The 16,099-nt window shown below is 48.7% G+C and overlaps 2 protein-coding genes across 14 annotated transcripts in view; one reads left to right on the plus strand and one right to left on the minus strand.

Annotated features, from left to right (window-relative positions):
- Window positions 1-503: 503 nt before the first annotated feature.
- Window positions 504-8,494, minus strand: SEC22B (SEC22 homolog B, vesicle trafficking protein). The gene is made up of 5 exons (XM_065072276.1): window positions 8,308-8,494; window positions 7,896-8,005; window positions 3,394-3,554; window positions 2,910-3,056; window positions 504-2,520 (listed from the first exon to the last, which is right to left on the minus strand). The coding sequence occupies exons 1-5, from the start codon at window positions 8,380-8,382 to the stop codon at window positions 2,366-2,368; spliced, it is 648 nt and encodes a 215-aa protein (XP_064928348.1). The 5' UTR covers window positions 8,383-8,494; the 3' UTR covers window positions 504-2,365.
- A 139-nt stretch (window positions 8,495-8,633) lies between these two features.
- Window positions 8,634-16,099, plus strand: part of PACS2 (phosphofurin acidic cluster sorting protein 2) — a 70,466-nt gene continuing 63,000 nt past the window's right edge. For 11 of the 13 annotated variants that reach the window (XM_065072252.1, XM_065072258.1, XM_065072253.1 and 8 more), the window contains exon 1: window positions 8,634-9,007. In XM_065072252.1, coding sequence (XP_064928324.1) covers window positions 8,649-9,007 — 359 coding nt within the window. In that variant the 5' untranslated portion in view covers window positions 8,634-8,648. The remainder of the gene's footprint in view (window positions 9,008-16,099) is intronic. The other 2 variants (XM_065072266.1, XM_065072265.1) reach the window with 2 other exon arrangements.

Genomic DNA, 16,099 nt, shown 5'->3' on the forward strand with positions numbered 1-16,099 from the left:
GGGGCTCACTATTTTTACCACATCCAGAGAGATGCTCATGAAGTGCTCCCTGGAGCCTCATGCTGGCCTGCAGGAGTGTTCCTTACCTGCCTCTTTAGGCAAGCAGCTTTCACAGCTCCACGTTCTGTTAACACTGACATACACACCACGGGGGACACACACCTCACACCCAGTTTTTTCTGCTTCATGTGCCCCACATGAACAGCATCACCACAAAACTGTCCCTACAAAAATCTGCCCAGGTGGCTCTGCCCATGCTGAAGGAATGCCTGCCCATATCCAGCCAGCAGACACACGCCAGCAGGGAAGGAGACCCCTGCTATAACCAAGTCTCTCTGCCAGAAAAGGGCTAAGATCATGTTTTTCAACTCATTCTTCCTCCAGAAAGGAGCCCTTATCCCAGGTGGCTTCAGCAACGGGGCCTTTATCCTTTTGCATTCCTGGAAGGAAAGCAAGCATCCTCCGCAATCACAGAAACAAGACAAAAAACTCCACACTGAAGAGATTTTTCAGAAGCATTTATTTCGCTGCTGATGCTGGGGCTGCAGGAGGCAACTGCTCACTGAGCTGCACTTCACTGCAGAAATGACACTCCCCTCAGTCACGACAATCCACGTACGATCGGTGTCTGCTCCCTTTTCAGCACCTACACCACACAGACCTACGTCACCGGGACATTCACCTGTTAGGGACACCACTTTAAAGGATTAAAAATAATTATAATTATAAAGCAATCTACAAAATAACACTTGGAGGCATCATGCAGAAACAGACGATTTTAGACGATGTGGCAGATCAGGTTTTCTGCGTCTGTTGGTGGACCAGTGCGAATGGCTTCCCTGCCAGTCCAACGCAGTATGGAGCTAGAGAGCATTCCCAGCAGGACAACAGCTCCTCGTTCCCTACCCAGTAGTAGGAAACACTTCCAGGTCACAGTTTATACTTCCAGAACTGCACAAGATTATTTGCTTGTAAAAGGTGCTGGAGAGTCCTGAAACTTCCTTCTTTGACACTGCCTGCTTCCTCCCGAGTGGCAGACACTGGGTGCAGAAGAGTGCCTGAGCTGTGGGGTTTCTTTTTTCTCTGTTTTTAAAATAAAAACAAAAGCTGACTGGTAAAATGTTATTCTTAGCACAGGTGGACCAAAAAAAAAAAACCAAAACCTAAAAATAAAACCGTCACATTACACTGGAAATATGAAGATTGGCCCATGAGAAATAAGAAGCTGTATACTATTGACCCATAATGAGTTTTTCTTCACCTACAGTTTCAACTTCCCAAGTGAGGTAGGGAGAGGGTGACCACAGGGAAAAAAAGGTGGCGTTTCCAAAGGATTCCACTGTTGTAAAGTTATCCTTTTGAATCCTTCATGTAAAGTGTTCTTTAAGGAAACACTGCCTTTTCTTCACAACAACATTCAGAGTTTTGGTTTTTTTGGTTGTTCTCAGTGAGGGAAAGAGGGAGAAAGAAAACAAGCCTCCCAGAGATAAAATGCTGGCAGTTTTGGTACTTTTGGAAGGAAAGCATAGTTATAAAAGGGAAGGAAATAATGTAGCAAATCTGCAGATAGAAGGGAAAAATAGAGAGCGCTGACACAGTTTGCACTGTGCTCGCTCCCACAGCACTTGAATTACACATCCTCTTCACGTGGAAACATACTGTCATACACAACTGTCAGGAAAGTGGACACTTAGAAACCTGTAGTTTAATTTTGTAGGAATCAGTAACACAGAAGCCTTTCATTACCCCTCCTAGTATTAGACAGAATGTATTTTAAGGCATAATTTAACAACCATTTCTTCCTAAAGCAATTGAAAGTGTAATGAGCCAAGATGTCAGACACAGAAAACTCAACAATAGCTATTCTGACAGAGGTGAAAGCTATTATATGTACAGTGCAGTATGTGCCTTCAAACAGGGGTGTCTTGTCTTTAAAAAAAAAAAAGAAAAATAACTGCAGACCCAGATTCTAAAAAAGCAAATGTTGCCAAGACAAGGAATGTTCATTAGAGTCCAGTTCCCACTAGAGCTACTCAACAGGAGGACACACGTGATTACGCTAAACCGCCCTGATTGACTGTTCCAGAGCGTGCCCCGGGAGGGGGGCAGAACCATGGGAGGCCAAACTGTGCGGTTCCCTAGTGCAAACTGCCTCAGAGGAAAAGCCTGTAGTCAACAAGCCTTTACACCTATTGTTAGGCTTCACTGAGAGGTGTAGTAGTCAGGTGCCACCTAACAATTTCAGGACACTCCTGTGAAGGTGATGGTCCTGTGTGGATTCTAATGCACATCCCCCGTGAACAGTGTCCTGCACACATACACCTGCCAGGCTACCGGCTTTCCCTCTTGCACGATGGCAGCTGGCTCACAGCCACCAGAATCTCACATAGACGATCAACATGATAAAAAACACAGCTACGGCCGCAAGTTTGGCATAAGTAGAACGCATGTTCAGGTATTTTGCGTCCTGACGGTATTTCTTGGACAAACTGGACAAGTTGTTGGCCTTGGAATCAAGAGCTGTTAAAGGAAAAGGGGAGAGAAGTTAATCAAGGTTAACCCAGCCAGACGTTCTCTAAATGTTACATTAACTGTGCAAGTCTTTCCGGAGCAGCTAGAAGCACAGCAGTTTCACAGGGCAGCAGGCCCTGTGCCTATCTGCAGTGCCCTAGTGCTTGTCTTGCTGGGGTGAGAGCTGCCCAAGCTGGCAAGATGCTGGTCTCGCCTAAAAGCACCACTAACTGCCAGGTGCTTCAGGAGGCAACCGATCCAACTGAAACACCCACCAAGTCCATTGTTTTTCTCAGGAGGCTCAGGGATTCACAAGCCTTTCCCTCCAATGTGCTCTACCCACCCAACTGACAGAGTGCAAAAGGAACCATATGCCAAATATCAGCCGTTCCCTGTACCTGAAAGTGCTTCTCCTCGCTGTAAGACTTCCTCAATGTTGGCCACCATAATCCTCTGCACATCTTGCAGCTCTGTGTTGATGGAGCCCAGGTTCCTCCTCGCCCGACTATCAATGTAGAGCTTCTTGGTTTTCTGGATGTAGGTATCTAGAACGAGAGGGGGCAATCAGAGGGAACCTCACCTCACACAGAGCAGCCAGGCTGACAAAGGAGTAGGAGCACTGCTGAGACAGCCAGCAGGCTGCACGTAAATATTTGCTGGAGCGAGGCCAAGAGACTTAAAGCAGGAAATACAAATCGAAGGACATTTACCATTTCCTTACCACTTCTCTTGTTCTATTCTCCTGCTCAAAACACCCATTTCTCTAGTGCCAAGAAGAGGCCGAACTGTCAACTCTATAGGCAATGCTAGAGAGGATCCTGTGGTTGCTGCTCCCTCCCCAGTAAGAAGTTTCCTAACTAGGTACAAGGAGAAGGACCTCACCAAATTCAATGAAGGAATAGGGCCTGGAGACTGTTGGCACCTTCTTGCCATGCTGCTCATCAAACTCTGAATGTAAGTCTTCCAGATATGCAAAGGCCAGTTTCTTGGGGAATGTAGCTTCACAGAGGACCAGATAACACACTCCTTTCTCAATGATGTAGCTAGAAGAAAAGTAGACAGAGCATTGATTAATCAATTTTGCACCCATCTTATCACACATCACCGTGCATACCTTTATTCCTATGAGGCAATGAGAACTGGGTACAGGGAATTCCAGTCTGCCATGTCTGACTGAGGTACAAACCTTTCTACAAAGTAATGGCTTAGTTTTCTTTAGCTAAAATAAATGTTCTTGTAGCCTCGAACCCTATACCTGTGCCAACAGCCCTGAACTTTGATTTAACTGGAACAAAGGTTGGCCTGTGAATATCATTAGTTTAACAAAATACCAGTAACAGAAGAGTTGTAATTTTGGAATTTGCCATGGGTAAGTATGATTGCACTACCAGCTCTTCGGCTGCCATGGCAGGAGTTCCAAAACGTATGTTGAAACAGGAGCCGCTCTTGCTTTGCAATGCTGTTTGGTTTGTTCTGCAGCTGAAGGCGCACAGAGGTCCCTGTTCTCCTCCTCCCACCACTCCATTGCATCTAATTTATGTTTCCTCACAGAGGTTTAGTGCTGACCTTGTTCCAGCGTGAGCTCCAGTGCCCCTGTCAGCACTGAGAACAGGGCCTTTCATTATAACTCAGCTAAAAAGCCTACTGAAATAAGCAATAAGACAGAACCAATCTTGAGCTAATTTAGGCTTCACTTCAACTGCCTCCTGCTGCACTTTCCGAACTACATTTTCCTCCTCATTTGGCCAATAGGAAAACAAAGGCAACAATATTTCCACCAAAACCAAGGGAGTGGAGACGGTAGATAGCCCTGCATACATTTTTGAATGTTTATCTATATTATTCAGGGTGGAATTTAAATGCTGCTTTTATGTTGCTTTCCTTTGACTTTCTACATAATGCCATTATGTAGCAGTCTAATTAGCATAAAGATTAACAGTGCATTAAAGAATTGACCCAGTCTCAAGGGCACTGTAGTTAAATAGGTAGCTTAAAATTTTGTTAATAGCCACATCAGGCTTACAAAATGACTTTCCCTTCACAGTTTTTCCAGATACCTCAACAGGTCTAAGTCCTTTGAATTAACCAGCCTCAACTTATTTTCTGGGCTCTGGAGTATCCACTTCTCCTGCCTCTATATGGCCTGCATGCAAATCCCACCAGCCTTCAAATAACAACTAATCCACCCCAACCAGAAGCAAGAAACTCCAGTTACTATAATCCATTCCATGAGTGCATCCCCAGAAGCTCATGCTTTTATTCTTTTGTATGTCCCTCAGTTTGGACTGCACCAGTGTGTAAGATTAATCCTACAGCAGTACATCATGACTCTGTTCTTCCCTTACCCTTTGAGACATGCTTGACAACTTGGAGCTTCTACAAATCATCACCCATAGCTTACTTTAGCCACTGCCATGATCAGCAATATTTGAAAAAGTCTTTTGAAATAAGTAAAACTCATGTCAGACAGGAATTCTGCCAGTATTCCCCGAGAGCCAGAGCAGCACACTCGAGAGCAGCCCAAGGAACATCCCCATCAGTACAGCTCTGTCGTCTCTGCTCGGGCCAGCTGGTCCTGCTTGGAGCTCTCCAGCTGTATTTCCCACCTGCTTTTCTCCTGACGTGACATTAGACATGTTGGATTTAAAGCTGATCTGTCAGCATCAATGAGAGCAGGCACACCTCATTCTGTCCCAGATAGAGACGATTTTGTCAGCCTCAGTTCAACAGCAGCGCAGAGTTCCTGCACAGTGGGGCTTCTCAGTTTTACACTCCACACTGACTGCTTGGCAGCACACGAGGGGCAGACCAGACATTACCATTTGTCACTGCTAACTTCTGCACTCCAGATTTCCACACACTGAGTGTAGCCAGCAGGTTTCTTATAAGTATCTTGCATCATTTTGAGAGAGCAGAGCTTTATCCTATTAAGAGTGGCAAAGGCCAAAGGTTGTTTTCAACATGACAGGTAACAGCCAATTCAGCCATTCACCAGCCAAAGGTCAGTCACTCACTGTGAGCAACGCAGGCTCCATCAGTGCTTCTGTACCTGAACAGCCACATGCACCAAGTGCTGCCACTGAAAGGGTGACACAGCTTTAAGTCTAAACATCACGTTTGACAGAAATCACTTCAGCGGTTGCAGTTTAAGTTTCACACTTCAGCAAGACTAGACTCATCTCTGAATCGATCAAGCTAAAAGCATTCAACACCACTCAGCAAGCTCAGCAATATCCTTAGCCGTGCTTGTAACTCTCACACCACAAAATGCTCCATCCTGGTTTGTGCTGCCCCTCAGCAGTCAGAGCTCCGATGTGGCAGAAAAAACAGATGTGCTGCGTTAACAAACAGCATGGCCATCAGTCAGCACCATTATAGACAAAATCTCAAACTCTCCCATTGCCTCCTCTTCCTGTACTGTTATCACAGGACTTTTCTAATCTGAAAGTGTTCTTTTTATATAGGTCCTGCCTTCATGTCCCACCTTAAAAGAGGCAGAGGTAGCACCTGAGTGCTGTGCAGGAGCAGCTGTCAATTCTTGTGGAACTTGTCTAGGGACTAACTCAACACGGAAGGAGAAACACTCCTTCCCCCACCTATCTGTTCGTCAGGTAACCTGCCTGTTTCTCCAAGACAGCTGTCAAAACATGAGCCTGCCCGAGTCCTCCCACCTTGTCAGAACCAGTGACATTACAGCCACCATTAAGAGGCTTCAATCTCCTGGGCCCTGTAAGTGGCACAACCACTCCAGACATTGCTGTGCTTGTGCTGTGAAAGCAACACAAGAAGGGATTTACAAGGATCTACATGGACCCTAACCCAAGGCTTCACTGCCAGTACAGTTACCTCACTGTAGTGCTACACAAACTTTTAAAAGCAGAGATTTAAAATTCTATAAAGTTTTAACTTCCGGAAAGATGATGATGATGCAGAGCACCACTTTGCAGTTAACTCTAGCACCAACACCCAAACAGGAGATAGGGATGGCCAGACTACTTTAATCAGAGTCATCCTCTGACCACTATAACTCCCTATCAAAAGCAACCAGAAGCCAAGAGGAAAAAAAAAAAAAGATTAAAACAACTCATCGCTGTTATGATACATAAGCCAACCACAAGAAAAGTTGCCCTCAAAACATCACGGCTTTTGCCAAACACAGCCCTTCCAAAAAAACCCCGTTCATGTCTTTGCTTTTCACTGAATCTCTGAAGAAAAGGACTGGGCAGGAGATTTGCTAAAGGGCAAAGGAGAAGGAGAGGCCTTAAGCAATCCTTGCCCTGCATCCAAGGCCATCTCCCACTCACACAGCCAGAAACACACGCCTGGTCACCAGGGCTGGGGAATCAGGAGGGACCCCACTGCTGGCAGCGCAGCACTAGGGCCAAGCCCGGGAAAACTTGGCACATCGCTGGCAAAACTGCACAACTCTGCCTTGGTGATCTCACATAGCAGCTGAACTCAGAAACCTCTAACACAGTTATTTCTGCCAATAGCATAATCCTGACTCTTGACAAGATCTTAGGCTTGATTAAATTCTCAGGCATTACTCTGCTGGGAAATCACATGTCATGTAAAGAAGCATTTCCTTTTCTCAAACATAAGCTTACGCTCCTGCCTTTCACTGACTGTCAGTTCTTCCTCCCTTGACTTGCCTTTCCAGTTCCCTTGCTATTGGTTAGGGAGTTAGGGTGTCTGACCTGCACCCTCTGTGAGTTTTCATTATTTCATATACAAGTTCCTTTGTTAGCGTGCTACTGGAAAAAGCTAAAAGTGCTTTTAAGTTGAGAGTTTCCAAATAGTTTAGGAAGCGAGTTAAACACACCCAACATATTTGGCAACAATAAGACTGAATCTACAAGATGAGAGAAAACAGTTTGTCAGGTACTGAGGAAATAATAAAATAAAAAGAAAATGAGAGATGTTCCATGTGCTTATAATACACAAAGCTAGTGCACGAAAAAGTACGTGCTCATGGGATACAGAGAGAGGAAAATCTTGTGCCAGAGGAGCTCACAGTGGCAGTGCCAGAGTGTTTTTACTAAGGACATCTCTTTTTAAAAAACACAAAACTCAGGAAGCACTAACGGTATCTCAGAGGGCGCAAACAAATGGGAAAATCTTCCAGGGAAAAGAACCTGCACTGTCTTCAGCAAAAGCAGAACTATGAACCTCACTGGAAAAGAAGTGCCAGGCACCAGTGCCAAGAAGTAACAACGCACACGCTCTCCCCTTCAAGCAGCTGTTACACGTCCGCAGCAGGGCTGACAGCTGAATAACTCACCCTCTCTCAGGCAGCCCAATTTCTAACTAATCCCCACCCCAACCCAAAAGCACCTTTGCTTATTTCCACGGCCCGTTCCCGCATCACCCCTCCAGATACTCACTGGAAAGCCATGGCTCCTGCCTCCAGCGTACACCTGGTGGGGGACTGCTCGTTCAGCTTGCGGAACAGCTGCTTCGCTTGGCTCTGGTACTGCTGCAGATCGCGGCCTGACTGAGAAGGGAGAACAGGCTGTTGTGAGCGGCTGCTGCCGGAGAAACGCTCCCTGCGGGCAGGTAGGGGGGCTCGGGGGGGGCCGGGCAGGCAGGGGGGTTCCGGGGAGGCCGGGGCTCAAGTCGAGGAGGAGCTGCACGGAGCCGCCTCCACACCCGCCACCACCGGGCGGGCAAAGCTTATGTAGGAGCCGCCTGGCCTGTGAGGAGGGAGTTTGTGCGGAGAGGGTTTGTGAGGAAGGGGTGCGAGGGTCCGGCTGGGCCCCCCCCGCCTGCGCGCCCCCTGAGCGCGTGCGGCCCCACCTGCTCGTCCTCCTGCATGGAGGCGGCGAGCGGCAGCCCGTCCGCCACACGGGCGATCATGGTGAGCAGCACCATCTCCGCGCTCCGCTGCGGCCCGTCAGCCGCCTGCCCCGTCAGCCGCCCGCCCCTGCCACGGAGCTGGCCGGAAGCTGCCGCCGGAACATCCGGCCCAACAGCCTCCAGCAGTGCGGGCGCTTCCGGCCGCGAAGCAATAAACCGCCCGGGCGGCAACACGACCCATCACTGAGGGGCCGGAGCGGCGGGGAAGGAGCAGCAGAAACAGGCGCGGCTGCGTCCCCTTCCTGGCCACGCCCCCTCGACATGACCACACCCCCCTCGACATGACCACACCCCCTCGACATGACCACGCCCTCCGCACTGTAGTACCGCCCACTATAAAACCGCACCCCTCAAAGTTTAGCCCCGCCCAATCCCCTGGCTCCGCCCCTCACGCTGATGTAGCCCCGCCCCGCCGCGCCCCCCCAACCCCCGCCACACGTGATCCCCCCCGCCGGGGCGGGGCGGCGGTGCAGGCGGCGGCGGCCCGGTGGGCGCGCGCCAGGCCGGCAGCTATGGCGGCGGCGGCGGAGCGGAGCCGCCTGAGCTTCCCGGGCGGTGCCGGGGCCCTGGGGCGCCCCGTGCCCATGAACCTCTTCGCGACCTGGGAGATCGACGGTTCCAGCCCGAGCTGTGTGCCCAGGTAACAGCGGGCGGCCCCGTCCCCTCCAGCGGGGGCAAACCCCGGGGCCTGGCGGTTGGGCTCGGGTCCCCGCGGGTCCCAGGGTTGGGAGGCCTGACCCCGGCCGCCAGGTCCCAGGGGCTGCTTCTTCACCCCACTTTCCCCTTAGCTTTGCGGTCTTTCCTTCAATTTTAGGGTCCCTTTCCCCCATTTTGGGGTGTCCCCCCATCATTCTTCCCGCAGTGATGGGCAGGGCTCCCAGTACCCTGCAGAGGATGTTGGGCTGGACCGGGGACTGCAAGGACCGTGCGAAGGTGCCCTCCAACCCTAAAAAGGGAGTGGGTGCTGCCCTCTGCACCAAGTCTTTGAGGGGATTACCATGTGCCCCCCAAAAGCTTGGCATGGGGTCTGTGTTGGTGTCAGGATTTGGGGTGTCCTGCTTCTTCTTACAGCGGGTTGCGCTCCCCGTTCCCCACCATCTGGTGCGGGGTGTCCTGCTGGCGGGGCTTTGCCTGCTAAATGCCCCACATCACTTGCTTTGAGGTGGGCGGCAGTTTCTCCTGGTCAGTTTCTCTGTTTCCCCCCCCCCTCCCAGTCCCGAACCTTTCCCGGGCACTGCTGTGTGCACATAAACACACAGTAGCATCCCTGCCTCTGCTGCTTTTAGGCTGCATTGGAGGGATCCTTTTTTGTTCTTATAAAATGTGTGCTTTTCAAGTTTGGCTTTAACAGAACACCTTTGAGGATTTAAGAACACGGAAGATGAATCTTTGATGAGATCCTCTTTCTCTTTTTATTTTTTTAATGAGGACACAGCAAGGGAGTAAAAAGGGAACAGAGTCATCGGCCTGACCTCGCAGGAATGTACAGCTTTGCAAGCTTTACAAACCCCCCAAATCCCTCTGTCTTCTGCACCATCCAGATAGCAGGTTGGGCTCGATGGGTATGCCCCTGTCTTGCAAGGCTAGCAGCTTGCTCATGGGGGTAGTAACTATCTTAGCTTAAACATTACCCACAGTCAAAGTGCTCTGACATGGTGGGCCAGAAGATAGTATGGGGTAGAAAAAACCACAGGTCCTGCAATTGCAGATGATCTTGGTTTATCACAGCTTATCTCTGCTGGCAGCACCTTGGAGTGTCTGCTGGGCAGCAGCTTTCTCCACTTGTATCTTGTTTAGCCTTTCTTCTCTGCAGCAAGAGGCCTTGGAAGGGGAATAGCACCCAGGGGAATGTGCCCCTCTTCAAGAAGTTCCTTTGCTACGGAAGGAGTTGGGAGGAGCTGGAGGAGCAGTTGGTGCACTTTTGATTTTTGTGCTGGATTCCAGTGCTGTTTGCGTTGACCCTGGAGGCCCTCTTGTAATGCTCTTTTGAAAGCTGTTCTCTCCATTGCACCCTTGACTACAGGAAGGCAGTTGGATTTCCATTTCATCCAACCTCATAACAGTGCCTGTTAAATAAAAAAACAAATGTCTGTCGCTGTCAAGGACTTTTAGTTCTGCATTATCATTTATGCTGATACTTGCAGGTCTGAAAACAATCTCACAACATAGCTGCTTGTTTGCAAATCTGTAGATGACCAGAAAATGTGATGCAAGGACACTGGCCCTGCCTTGATGTGATAGAGCGTGGCAATGCGTCTGCACAAGACTTGACATTTAGGGTGGGTCCTGGCTGCTTTAACTGTGTTGGGCAGCAGATTGCAGTCAGCTGGTCCAGGTGCCTGGGGGAATCTGGGTGATGCAAAGGGCCTGCGGGTATCTGGGCAGGTAGGTCCGAGCTGGGGCTTGAGGGAGAAATTTTGGAGTCAGGCTGTGAAGCATGGGCTGGTGGAAGTGCTCAGATTGTGTGTTCTGAGGCAGCCATGAGAGGACTGGGGAAATTGGGACCCTCTATAGCAACACAGGTTTTGTGTGAGGGAGTTTGTGGGTAGCAGTGGGTCCTTCTGGTTTCAGCACTGTTGTTGCCATCACCTTTGCTTGCTGTTCCTGGGTGCCCTTTTCTTCTGAAGCCCGAGGGGGTATGCGGACATCCAGCTGCTGCACCTGCTGCCCAGGTCTTTCTGCGGCCCCACGTGGGTGGGCAGGCGTGCAGGGGCTGCCTACGGGGTGCAGCGTGTGGCAGGTCTGCGGTTGTAGCTGTGGGTGCCAAAGTGTGATTTGCTAATCAGAAGTGAGTCGAGCAGCCGCGGTGGCAGCTGCTGCAGAGCTTTGGTGTGATCGCGCGGTGAGGTGTGTGCTGCGCTGCCGGTGCCGGGCACGCGGGGAATTCTGGAGCAGCAGCTGGGCTGCAGAGCCTGGACACTCGATTCTGCTGTTTCTAATCATTTTACATCGTGTCTTGTGATGCTACAGCGGGTCCATGCTTTGCATTTCATTACAGGCTTTGCAGCAAACCTCTATCAGAGAAGGCAGGAGTTTGAAAACCTTTAAGTTCTACTGTTGCCTCTGTATTTTGGGTTCATACTGTAATGATTTTTCTTGTGGTGCAACAGTATCTAAAATTCTTTGTTTTAAAGCAAGAGAGCCTGGGATGAAAACTGTTCTGCAGGGGAAACAATATTTAAAATGAGATTGTTGTTTGAGAAGACATCTGTGGGGACATGAGAGGAGGATGTGGAGGAGAGTGGGCCTTGGTGTGTGGTCAGGCTCTGTGGAACTGGGGATGTGGTGTGTGCTTCCCAGATGGTGCTTGGGAGCTGGGCCCTGGGACTAAATGCTGCTCTTCAACAAACTCTTCTTTGGCAGGTGATTTACTGAAAACCCATTCAACTTCGGGGGGGTGTTAGTAAAACCTGGAAGGCTGCCTCAGTGTGTCCATGGAGGTCCCTTGTGTGAAAAGGCTGTCTCAAAACGTAAGGAAGAATAATAGTGAAGAGTCATAGTGTTGTTCTGCAGTTGTGTGGCTTGAGTGAAACCCAAGGGTAGGTGAAGTTTTGCACTTGCAGTCATCTCCATTTCTCTTCTGCCATTCAAATAAATTATTTTCTTCCTTCTTTCTTCAGCACATGCAGCTCCTGGGGGTTTTGACCTATCGTAGTGCTTCTGAAATGCAAGTACTTTCTTTTAGTCATCCCAGAAAAGTGACTCAAACTGTTTCACTATCTGGGTGTAACTGCTACATACCAGAAGGGAGATATGCCTACCTTTTTCTGCTGTTTCTTTCTTCTGTTCATTGAAATATTTTCCTTTGTGGGAGGTTACATTATGTAAAGTTCTACCTACTACCTGTAAAAACTGAGAGTAGTCTTCTTGCCACTTGACTGTGATAGAGTCAAAACTTTTCCTTCTGTTTCTTTGCACTGAAAAGTAAGAATTACTTGGGGAAGGCTGGGTTTTGTTCTTTTTTTTGCTTTCCAGTCTTTTGATGAAGCTGTGGGTGTGAATGGCAGGATGCAATGCCATCCTTTCCTGAAGAAGCCCCATGAGGAGGCAACAGCATGGGGAGGCTGTCTAGAGAAAGAGTGGTCCTGGGGGAAGGCTTTGCTGAAAGGGGGTGTGCTGGAGCAAGAGAAGGTGATGGTTGGTGGTTCTGTTCAGAATGGGGTTTTGTTTTAGGCTGCTGCCTTAATTGTCACGTACTTGAAAATGTTTTGAACTGTGGAGTGTATTGAGACCAAACTGCACATGAAGCAGATGTGACCTGGTGTCCCTTGGAGATACAAAGAAAGCTGTGGAGCAGACCTGAGAAAAGATGGTCCTGCAGTTCTAAAGCTGCCTTAGCATTTCACATGCCAGCTTGCCTCTGTAGCTTGTCTGCTGGCTGAGGAAACATGAAGGGAATCCACACACATACCCTGGACTGGAACAGGAGGTTGCTGATGCAGGGATGTTACTGCTCAGTGAGCTGTGGGATGTCCTCACAACACATGGACTTTCACACCAGCCCTGGTGTGGACATCCCCAGGGGCAATGGAAACTGATTGGGGTGAGGCTGTGGATTCACAGCAGCTGAGTGGATCCTAGCATGCTCATGCTCCAGGCAGCCTGCTCCTCGCCCTGTGCCAGCTCCCAGCTTCTGATCTTTGTTGGTTTTCTGTAGGTTAATGAGTTGCAGTGGTTTGCAGAGGAGTCTGTGAGCGTGCAAAGATGATGGCATGGATATGTGATCATGAGGGACGCAGCGAGGACTGCTGAGGCATGGAGCCACTCCAGCAAGCTGCATGTTTGCATCCCTGCATAGTGTTAATTCCACTCAGAAAGGAGGGGAGAGGCTTTCCCTCTTGATACGACAGTGTGTACCCACACTGAGAACGGGAGCTCCACTTGCCTAGTGAAGGTGTGCTCTGGCCTGGCTTGAACAATAGCAACTACGTGCTGTATTGGCAGAGAAAGGTGGACAGCTTGCTAGAGTAATGATTATGATCAGGTGATCCTACATAAATAGAAATGCTGATTAATTGAGGTAGGGAGAAATGTTAAGTTAAATGTGCCTTAACCTCATGATCTGTTGGTATGCTAGTGTTTAGGAGAGAACTCTTGTTAGTTCAGATAACTGCTGGCACATGTGTTGGGAGCTGATGGTAGATTTTTGGTACATCTGGAACTAGGAAAATGTCTAATTACTCAGATGACTAGGTATGCTTCAGAAGTGCTTATTTGGAGGCTTTGTTTTGACTTTGTTTGAATAGCACAGAATGCCTAACATTTTACCACTGAAGGAAACTGAATACAAATGAGCGCACAGGATAGGCTTTAAAAAAAATGGCCAAAGCGGTGTTGAATATTTGAGATGCATGAGGAAAAGCATCCACAGCTGAGTAATGAAGAAGAAATGCTTGGGCTAAAGTGCACTGGGCAGAACCAACCCCTTTATTCTTAGAGCCAGGAGATCTGATTTCTCCTCCCAAATCTTCATGGAAGATATCAAGACCAAAATAACATTACTTCAGGCAAGATCAAGTGATCCCTTAGTGCTTCCATTGTAAATACTATCACAGTAGATACCAAGTTTGTCACTGTGTATGACACTACTAAATGTAATTTGGACTCTTGTGTTCAGTGGAAGAAAAATTCTGTCCAGGCGCTGAGCGGTTTGTTCAAGTCAAACTTCCAGTTAAACTTATTTTTAGTCATCTCGGCTGATGTCAGGTGAAGCTTGTGCATGTTGAGAACAGTTCTGAAAAAGTCTTAAAATCTCAAGGCTGCTAGAAAAAGGTCTCTGGATGGGGCTGTGCATGGTTTTTGTCTGGATGCCTTGGCCTTGCACATGCCCAGTGCAGAAGGGCACTGGGAGTGGAAGGAAAGGGCTGCTCTTTCAAAGGGCATCTTTTCTTGCCTTCCACCAAGTGAAGATGCTCCAGGGATCTTTTCCATGTGTTTCCCAGCAGGTCTGGCCCCTGCTCCTGCAGCCCTGTGTGGCAGGAGGTGATCCTGCAGCTGCTTCTCCAGGAAACAAAAGCTCTGTCGAGTGTCGATACTCCCACTTTTCATCAGCTCTGAGCCTGCAGATGATTTCTGTGGCAAGCTTGTGGGTGTATCAAATTAGCTATGAAATGATTTGCATAATAGATTAATCAACCAGCAACAAAACATCCCTCTTTTCTGCCAGGAAAAGAAAAACAACTACTCAGCTGTTACAAGAGGCCATTATGTTCCTTGCAACCCTTAATCTTTCTTTTTCCAAGAGCACTTCGTGTTTTGGGCTCGCACAGGAAGCTGGCCTGCTCACCACCTTGATTTGCGTCACATCTTGGCAGCTTTTTTTAATTCTTTTGCGCCAAATTTTGCCACCATTATGGTGACCTTCTAGGGAGGGTATTTCCTATGGAATTGGTGGCCGGCTGCCAAACAAATCTCTATTGCCAGGTCCTCCATTAGCCTTCTCTTTTCCGTTGACTTGCTAAAAAGGGTGAAATTCTTCTGGGCCCCCTGTGCTCCTTCAGAAGTATCCCATTTCCTGGGAAACTGGGGACTGGGGGGCCTCGGAGAGTATGAAACTGTGGGTGGGCAGGAACTGGTCACTGTATTTTGTTTTTCCTGTGTTTCTATGTCTCTGTGAGCTGGCAATACACATTTCTTAAGCTATATCGTCCCCGTGGCTCCAGACATGACATCCGTGTGTCCTTTCTTGGTCAAAGAATGCCACCTCTCAAAAAGAGAGTTTTAGTCCGAATGGATCCTAATGTGCAGATGATAAGAGGCTTAACCACCTAATTGAATGTGATAGTGTGAAGCTTCTCTCATGATGAGGTTTAATTGGATTATAGTACTGTACAGTGCTGTAGAGGCTTGCAGGGCATGCAGCCAGCTTCACAAGGAGAGAGTGGATCCTTGTTAATCGCTCATTTGTTTAAAACAATTAATTGCCTGGAGAGCTCTGGGCATGGAGCAGGCAGCAGCCCTGGAGAAAGGCTTCCTCAAAAACTGCACAGGTGGACCCTCTCCGTGTGTTGGTGCAACTGCATTAGAGGGTCTGCAGATCTGCCTGATGAGCCCAAGTCTGGGGAAAGGAGGAGGAGACGTGCTCCCTGTGTTTGGAAAAGTGGATTTGTGGGCTCTCTTGTGCTGGTGCCTGGAAGCGATTTCCTCCTCTAGAACCACTTCAGCCTTTCCTGCAGCACTTTGCATGACCATGTCACTTGTCACAAGCTGTGCCTCGCTTCTGAGGTGGCCTTCGCTTGTTCCTTCTCATCCAACAGCTGTGAGTCTGCAAGGCAGTCTGGCTTCAAGTGCAGTTTATCGCAGGGCAATAACTGGTTTTGTTCAGGAGCTCAAATGCTGATGTTGAACCTCCCCAGCTACAGTGGGAAAGCAATCTAATTTTTGAAGGATGCAGCAAAAATAAAAATCGGAGCAGCCTGTGTGCTGTAAAGTTTGCTTGGTGGAGGCTCTTGTGCGTATGAACTGGAGCTGCGGTCTGCAGGGCAGGATGTGCGCTGCTGTTTGCCTGGCTCAGGGTGCCGCACGGTGTTTGCTGCACCTTTGCAGCACCCGTGTTTTGGGTGCAGCTCCTGGAGGCTGTGGGCTTCGTGGCAATCCCTGCCTGAAATGCAGGGTGGCTGTTCTTGGGAGTTTTTGCATTGAAAGTAAGAGTGTTTGGTTTACAGATTATTTCAAAAGAGTTTGAAATCTTCATGGTTGCTCAGATCTTATTTCAGAAGAGTTGTCAAGGAAA

This window comes from Columba livia, chromosome 8 (genome assembly GCF_036013475.1).
Source record: "Columba livia isolate bColLiv1 breed racing homer chromosome 8, bColLiv1.pat.W.v2, whole genome shotgun sequence".
NCBI lineage: Eukaryota > Metazoa > Chordata > Aves > Columbiformes > Columbidae > Columba > Columba livia.

Coding starts and splice junctions, on each gene's coding strand:
- SEC22B (XM_065072276.1), bottom strand. CDS start 8,382: ATGGTGCTGCTCACCATGATCGCCCGTGTGGCGGACGGGCTGCCGCTC. Junction 8,006..8,307: donor CCATGCAGGAGGACGAGCAG/GTGGGGCCGCAC, acceptor CTCCCTTCTCAG/TCAGGCCGCGATCTGCAGCA. Junction 3,555..7,895: donor GCAGGAGCCATGGCTTTCCA/GTGAGTATCTGG, acceptor CTTTTCTTCTAG/CTACATCATTGAGAAAGGAG.